This window comes from Dermacentor andersoni, chromosome 2, assembly GCF_023375885.2.
Source record: "Dermacentor andersoni chromosome 2, qqDerAnde1_hic_scaffold, whole genome shotgun sequence".
Lineage (NCBI taxonomy): Eukaryota > Metazoa > Arthropoda > Arachnida > Ixodida > Ixodidae > Dermacentor > Dermacentor andersoni.
In genome coordinates this window covers 60,073,853-60,082,448 of record NC_092815.1, presented here as the reverse complement: position 1 = coordinate 60,082,448, position 8,596 = coordinate 60,073,853, and the positions used below count along the sequence as shown (strand labels likewise).

Here is an 8,596-nt window from a genome sequence, read left to right as displayed (position 1 = left end):
ACATTATTTTCTCTCCTGCCGCCGCTTTATAACACAAAGAAAACTATTAGTACACTCATTCACCAAACTTGGGCTATCGCTAACCTCACCAACCATTCTTTCCTTTGGTGCGACCTCACTGGGATCCAGCCACAGGGATGCTTTTCTTGCAATTTGCAATTTTATTAGAGATACAAAAGGAGTACCTTGCTGACTTTCTAAAATTATCAATATTTTCTATTATTTCATTTATTTATGTTAACTTACTTTATCAAAATTCTTAAGAATATTTTCATCACACGTCTAAATTACAGTTCTAGTCTCACGCTCCACAATTTAAATCTAGTTTGGCTTTACTTCTAAGCATACGAAAAACCACCTGCGTCTTGGCCAATCCCCCATAGTGGGTATGCGCCACTGTCTGGGACACAAGACAAGACAAGACAAGTTTCCTCCAGGTGGGTCAATCTATAGGTGCCGACTATGTGAAGCAAAGGCTTAAAAGGTGTGTTGCCTCCGCCGGGTGGCCTTAAAGGTCCAAACACCCAGCATTGACTCAACACCCGGGATCCCCCTTTCCCCAGACACCGCTAAGCCACGCACGGCTAGACGCGGGAGGGTCCAACCCTCGTGTTTTCGGGTACCTGGTGTCACAACATGCCAAACGCCTGCTGACGCAGACATCCCTGCGGGGAATTTATTGAATTAAGTAACGACTAGAATACGAGAAAACACATATCTGAAAAAAGTGCCAACCATAGGACTAATCAGTCTTGCCTCCATAACGCAAGGCACTTCAGTTATCATTGCCGGCTTCTTTCCTTATTGCCCGTACTTTTGTCCTTCTAGATCTGGCAGGCGTTGTGTCCTTCCTGGTGACATTTGCCAGCTAGCTCTCTTTCTTTCTCCTCACTGTGGTCGATTTTATCTGTACAAACATGATACTAGCATTCTGCAAAAAACGAGCTTCCGCCTGTATTTGCTTTCACTAGTGCACTGACCACTGATAAATGGCGCTGTCACTGACTGCCCACAATTTACAATGAAGCATCTTTTGTCTCTGAAATAATAGAATTCCAAACAAAGATATGGAGGCTGTACAAGCTCTCTACTGGATTATCTAAATGTACAGCAACAGCTTTATCACTGAGGCCGAACAGCTGTAAAAGATTCCCTTCCCCTTGTTCATACCGATAAGCGTGACAGCGTTGCCCTTCCAGAGGCACACGAGGTGTCTTCATAAACAGGGCGTCATTGGAGCGCTACAGCTTAGACCAGGAGGCTTTCTATAAGCGGGTATGTATTACTTATTATGAATATCAAGCTCCGGCACTGTGGGGTGCCTTCAGTGGTTTCGCGCTATCACTATGATTTAAGTATATCGTGCTCACTTGCACGGATATGAAATTACACAACATTGTTGCCGAATATGGTTCATGATAGCGGTTAAACTGTAGTGTAAGTGCAGTGTAAACTGGAGATACGTAAAGGCGCTTATAAGGACCTTAATCGTGGTACGTCCATTCTACAGTTCACCTACTTTCGTTGATGTAGCGAATATGAAGTCGCATATTTGCGTAGCCCAGTTAGGGATTCTAGTTGCATTCTAAACTTGTTTCCCGCCAAACACAGTGACACAGTCGCTGTGTCGTTACGATGCTGGGTCGTGAGGTCACAGGTTCGTTCCTCCCGCATAGCGGCGGAGCTCTTAAGTAACAAGAATTGACTGCACGTCGATGAACCCCTACATGTGGTCAAGAGAGAGAGAAAGAGTTTACTTGAAGAAAAGAACAAAGAGTTAGACTTGAGTAGGAGCTCTCTAGACTGCTGCTCTGTGCTGAGGAAGAGGGAAGGCGAATGAAAGTGTAGAGATAAATGATGATGAGGAGAAAGAAAGGAGCCAATGTGTATGTGGGCATTACACAGCGCGTCTACCTAAATTACGTGTCCGCTCCCGAGGCACACAGAAAATTTTAATGTGGCTGTTATGTGCTTTGGAGTCCGGCCATGGGCCGAGAGGAGAGCCCCCTCACAGTGGTTGCCTGTAAACTCTGGCGAGGAAATTGTCCAGAGTCCATCTCCCTCACAAATATGCTCCATAGTCGCATAATGTGCGTTGCAGCATTTTAGGAATGTACTTTGCGTGTGCCCTCAATATGCGGCCGAACGAAGAACACTCAAATCTACAGTTGACAGCTTGGACTCCCGCCCCTTTTCAGAAGAAAAGCTTTTGGGCGCGTGGAGGAGTGTTCACTGTGCCCAACGTGCCATAACATCACTTTTGAACTTTTTAAGTGAGACTGGTTTAGACGATCGTCTCTAGAAGCTGTGAGACGTGCAGTTAGTGCGAAATGTGTTTGCGCAATAACTTTTTGTGACAAGATTACTTTTTGTATGGACAAGATTGCTCTTACGTGTATTGCGTCTACAGTGCGCATCCGCATATAGGACAACGTGTATATAGTACCTCATTGTACCATAACATAATCACCCGCCACCTACCTTTCCCTGTATTTCCCACTTCCCCTTTCCCTAGTGAGGAGAAGCAGGCTAGAGACACGCTCTCCAGGCCGACCTCTCCTCCTTTCTCTTCATTAAAATATACTCCTCCTCCTAGGAGTGTATGGCAGTGCTCGCAATCACCGCTATTCGCCTGGCCAGGGATATGTGCTTATCTTGTGCTTAGCGCTCAATGGATGCAACGTCAGAACGGATTCTATGCAGCAAACATAAGGAATGCCTCAATTAGCGTAACTTTTGAAGGTAGATGGGATTTACCGTCTGGATCAGAGACGTGAAGATTGGTCGCTTGGTAGGCCAATCAATTCATGAAGGCCTCTGGGTTCGGACGCACGTTGTCATGCCTCCGAGTGGTTGTTGGTAGGAAGGTGTTAACAGAAATCAATAATCGGCTACAAAGAAACATATACTACTTTATCGTGCAACCTCACCTTACCGGCAGCTCTGTGACACTCGTCCGATTGGTACATGTGATATAAATGCATGTTTCCTAACAATGAGGGTTCAATAGTAATTCCATATACATTGAATATTAGAAAATATGCTCTAGTCTTGACAAACAGGCCATGGAACTCATTTATTATTGACATTAGCAGGAAATTATAATAAAACCAACGCATCTGCTCATGTTACTCACTTCTGGCACATTACAAATATATATTTCGAACACCGAAAATAAACTTTGGAAGCCTGACTTCTCGCGGCCATTTGACCTTTATGGTCAACATAGCTGCGCGTCCTTCTCTCCATCTTCCAGGTACTGAAGGCATAAGACTAAGAGGCAGGGATTATGCCGCAGTGGTAAACGTCACTTATAGAGATGCCATCAAGCCACTCATAAATGTTTTTATCCTGCCTCAACTTATTTCGGCTCGTATGTTGGTCGTCCCGCCTCATGACGCAGGTTAGTACAACTGTAGAGCAAGAATGTTATCGCTCCAAAGATCACTATTTCATTTACCCAACTGGAATATTTAAGGTATTTTCTATTATTGTCGTAGGTGCTGTATTGTTTCTGTGGTAACCGCAACAAGCCTGTCAAAAACATTAGCTTGCATATATTTTTATTCTGCTTCTTGATGGAGCAACACAGCCACACACCAAGTGCGCAGTTTATGCGCACACTAAGTCAGCGCTAACGTCTTTCTTCTGCATTTATTTCAGTGTAGAATGCGTATCTGCCTGCCGGGTTAGTCACTCTCAGTAGGCGACGAAATAAGCACTGCGAAGGGAAATGGCATGATTCGAAGAAAAAAAATCTGCTTCATTGTATGCGCAACACGACCATGAAAGGTGCATACACATCTTGCAATTTGCATATTTTCAGGAAGGCATGACGGCCAAACGGTTTCCTGCCTACCAAGTTATTGACGGCCTGAAGTACGCGAAGACGTACTTGCCTGAGAATGTGCGCGCCATCCGCGCATACATGCCACACGACGATGACCTTGTACTGGTGTCCTACCTGAAATGTGGCAACAACTGGCTGGAACAAATCATCGAACTAATTCTTCACAGGTACCTATAAATTTTCGTACCTCAGTGAGAAACCTCGTCGACAGAACATATGCCAATACAGAGTGGTTTCAAAAGTTTAAGGCCTTTTAGCTAACTGTACGTTAAGCCTAATGCAGCCTTATATGTAAGTGACAAGTGCTACATAGCCAATCTGGAGGAGTAGCCAAGAGCGGCCACACCCACTAGCACATGTCGAATGGCTAAAAAAAGTGAATAAAACAATATTTCATTATAATTCAGTATTTCATTACCAAGTCGGTGCGGTTAAATACACCTGTGAGCTAGCCGACAATATTTGTACAGGTTTTGTGTAGATTTTTTTTACGCTGAACAATGGTTGCTTTAACTACTTTGCCGTTGAGCCTACAAGGATTCAACAACCCGTTCGTCTTCATTCGGTGCACATATAACTATCGTACATTTATGTACAAAGCTATCCACCGAAATACTGACCCACCCAGCAGCCAGCAGCCATGCTAAGCTCCGGCGGGTAGGCAAAGAAAGCTCTAATGAGTGTTTAGACAAGTCATGCTAGTAGGTCGAAGCTTGGACACGCGCCCCGACAGCGTGCGCGATACGGCTACCGGATGACGGCAAGGTTGGCGTCACAACTTCGCAGGCCGATGCGTCAGTTACGATTTGAACCTGAGGTTCTTGGTTTAGACAGACAAGATCTGTACAAGCTCTGCAGGATTTTGCGCACTATCTATTAAATAAGTCAAAAGGCGTAGCTATCCTAGCTCCGACGTTGTTTTTCTTTCACATCATTGATGAATATAAACAATTTATTCATTATTTATTCCAATCCTCTCTTCTATGTACGATATCGTTCTATCTGAAAATTTGGCTGACACGTACGGCTGTAATATCCATTCCATCGTGTAATTATGTGTACGAGCGCTTGCCAACCTCGCATTCTTTTTTCCCCCTCTTTGTCAACTTTGCTATCTAGGGGGGAAAGCGCCGAAAACTACGCCGAATTTCACCGTTGGTGTCCGTACCCTGAGCTGACGGGTATGCGCTACCTCAACGAGATGCAGCCACCACGTTTTCTGAAAACGCACTTCCAGTACCAACAGCAGCACAAGAACCTCAAGGCCAAGTTCATCTACCTGACCCGCAACCCACTCGATGTCTGCGTCTCATTCTACTACTACGTGCGGAACGGCCCAATATACGACTTCTCCGACGGCAGCTTCGACGACTTCGTCAATGCTTTCGTTCTCGGCGAAGTAGAGCGAGGAGACTACTGCGATCACCTTCTCTCCTGGTACTCGCATCGACTCGAAGAAAACGTTTTCTTTCTCACATACGAGCAGCTGAAGAGCGATTTTAGAAACACCGTTTTGTGCCTAGCTGGCTTCATGGGAGAGCAGTACAGACGCCTGCTAGAAGAAGACGAAGACGTGTACCGGAACATTGTTGAGAAGAGCAGCGTGCCATACATGTCCAAAGTATGTCATATAGACCAATCAACCATGGCGAGGTTGACAGAGAAAGATCAGCCTTTTATAGACGCCGCTCACCGATTCACGTTGTCAACTTCCGGCAAGCTCAAGGGCACGGGCATCGTAAGAAAAGGCGTCGTAGGAGACTGGAAGTCACACTTCACGCAGCGTCATCTAGACCTGATGCGCGAGTGGATTGCGAAGAGGAACGCCGCGGCAGCAATTCGAGAGATCTGGGCCGATATGGACCTCGGTGGGATTGTCTGAACGCCGAGTAAGCAAGTGTTGGTTTGCAGGGACTTGGAAGTTATCACCGTGATTGCACTGTCATCTCTGTGTCGTATGTTGCGTTTAAACCTCCTTATTGATGTTAAAAACAATTCATGTCAGTAGTTTGAATGCACAGCACATAAATAGGGCGGCAAGGATGAAAGCTTGTTGGTTCAGATTTATGCCTATGAAAACGCACGTGGACGAAGAAGACAAGCAGACAACACAAGCACCGAACTCCTAACAAAAGGTTTATTCTTTAAACAGCCGATATATACATATATACACTCATGAGAACTCACATTAAAAAGGTTACACGCAGAATCTCCTGCGGGAGTTACCTAAATGATGCGTAAGCATTTCCTACTAATCACCTGCTCTTTTGTGAGAAACACCGTGAAAGAAGCGTGAAACGGAGAAGCGTGGCAATTGCAACACCGTAATATTAACCGAGACCAGCCTAAGATGACGAAGAAGAGGAGTAGTAGCAATGTTCACTCATGTTATCTGATGGTTCATTTGGTTGATGGCTCTGCTTCATGGAAGATCAGCATTAGCCAATGCGTGCTTTAGTACGTTGCGTTATTGAACTGTGTCACGATTGGTAGACCTCGTACGTAGACGTGGTCAATGACACTGTCCCCTCTCGATAAGAACCATCATCAACCGTAATACCCCGTACTCCTGTGGCGGCTACGTAGGGTACAACCTCGCAGGAGCTATCTTGAAAGTGATCTGCGATGGGGACACGGTGCGCCGAGTGGTGATAGCTTGGTGTGCGCTGTGTTCTCGCCGAATAGTTCACGCTGAAGCGAGAGGCAACACGAAAGTCAATTTGCTCACTGCTGTGTGCCTTATCTTGACAGCAGTAGTCTTACCTGACGGACGGACATACGCGTTTCCTCGTTGGCTAGGCATATAAATGCTCACGCATTAAAATATATGATCAGCGCATGTCTAATGAGATCGCCATTTACAAGTTCTATATGTTCAACGTGGGCAAACACGTACGGGCCTCTTAATGGTCGTGAATTCCTAAACAACCCCTGATATATGCCGATTCCTTTCCTGTTAAAACTATATGGCGGCTTTGCTAGCTCACTCGTGACCTTCAACGGCAGTCAATTACGCCTCCATAGTATCATTCGCCAATAGCGGGTTGTGCCGATACCTTTTCTGTCTGGCTGAATAGGGGGTTATAACGACGGATGGATACATACTACCCTATTCGATTCGTCACACTGAGCACGAGCTCCACAAGGCAGACGTTGACCAAACAGCGTGCTTCCCCGATGTACGCGCTACCGCCCCAACAGGGAATACAGCGAACGACGCATTTGCTAGATCTAATGCGTGGCTTCCTGTGTGCGGCACAGCACTGTTGCCTAATTGCAGCTGAGGATGTCCGTACAGCTGGGTAATCTGCCTAAGATTCTGCGCCACATAAACTAACACTCTCACACCGAAACGTCCCGAAACATTCGTGAACCTGTGCAACCTGTGCGAAATTTGGCGCACACATGGCACCGCAACCGAAATACCAATCAGAGTCAGCAATGTCATCCTGAGGAAGATTAGTTTTCTTAATTAGTTTTATTGTCTTGCCGCATGCTCGAATGATGAACACTTCCGGATATTTAGCTTCCTTTAGTTAAATGGGCTGCTTACTAAAACTAGCATTCATGCTGTGGTGGCCCGATATTAAGAAAGACGGAATGTGAAGAACACAAATACCCATTTTTTATAAGTTTACATACCTGGATATGAAGCTGGAGGAGGAACGTTACAGACCTGGAAAAGTACTGCCAACATACATGGTCTTTTACAAACAACAACTTTATCTCCAAAGCTACATCTCTTCTTGCTTTAGAACTTCAAATAAGCCGCCCGTCTCTGTACATTGCGCCTTTCTACCTCATCAGGAAAGATTGTGCAGATCCCACGTACTGTGGGAAAGAAGTTACGCGAAGCATTTTGCAGGCAGCTTTTTGCAAGTTACAGGTCAGTGACTTGCGGCTGCGTGCCTCGATCGGCTCTTTCTCTCGATTACTTCGAGCAGGCGCTCACTGTGGAGCTCGGACATGCTGATATTCAGGAAAAGTGTACGTTTTCCTAGCTGCTCGATCATTTGGAACGCGTTCTTCTTCCTCTGCACCCAGAAGTACCCCAGTAGCACGCCATCTTCGAGCTGCCCACGTAAACCTCTGAGGAACGCAGTTCCGAATTGACGAACTTCTCAACGAAGCTGCGGTCTTCCAAGAGCTTCTTTGTGAGCGTCAGGAGCCGGTTGGCGTGTACTGGGTGGGAAAATAAATTGAAAACGTAAACCAAGTCAACCGTGAGTGTGTCGCGCTCTACGAATTACTCGATCAAGCAGTTTCGCCTCTGGTAGGTGAACAGCGCCTTATTCACTGTCGGTGTATGTTGGAGCTCGAGCAAACTTGATTATTTCGAGGAAGGAGTGGGTAGGTGTATACTCGTTTAATGCATTACTATTTCATAGGAAGGATACATGAGGAACTTACGAAAACACCCCAACATTCATGCAGCGATTCTTTAAAAACATAGAGCTTAATGATAACCACTGTGTTCTCCGAGTCGTGCACCTGTTTCCATGAATAATCAACCCGCAAGCTGCAAGATAAGCCTGTCGGCTAACTGATTGTGTGCAGAACGTGGATCCACGAAAATGCCCATGTCGCCAGTGAAACACAGTTAGGCTATAAATAGTGTGGACGTCCGAGAATACCGAGAAGCTGGAAGGAAAGCAGCGATACATGTATACTTCGAAGATGCTTGCCCTCAAGTTGAATCAAACAGGGTACGTACGCGTATATTTTATTTCTATTTCTTATAGTTTG

The 8,596-nt window shown here is 45.6% G+C and overlaps 2 protein-coding genes across 2 annotated transcripts in view; one reads left to right on the top strand and one right to left on the bottom strand.

The window, feature by feature from the left end:
• Positions 1 to 1,206: 1,206 nt before the first annotated feature.
• On the top strand, positions 1,207 to 5,898 carry LOC126542232 (sulfotransferase ssu-1-like). Its single transcript, XM_050189199.3, has 3 exons — positions 1,207 to 1,275; positions 3,827 to 4,017; positions 4,970 to 5,898. The coding sequence occupies exons 2-3, from the start codon at positions 3,833 to 3,835 to the stop codon at positions 5,730 to 5,732; spliced, it is 948 nt and encodes a 315-aa protein (XP_050045156.2). The 5' UTR covers positions 1,207 to 1,275; positions 3,827 to 3,832; the 3' UTR covers positions 5,733 to 5,898.
• Positions 5,899 to 5,973: 75 nt separating this feature from the next.
• Positions 5,974 to 8,596, bottom strand: part of LOC126542225 (uncharacterized) — a 54,817-nt gene continuing 52,194 nt past the window's right edge. The window contains exon 10 of the mRNA XM_055077089.2: positions 5,974 to 8,596. This exon is cut by the window's right edge and continues 302 nt beyond it. Coding sequence (XP_054933064.1) covers positions 8,580 to 8,596 — 17 coding nt within the window. The 3' untranslated portion in view covers positions 5,974 to 8,579.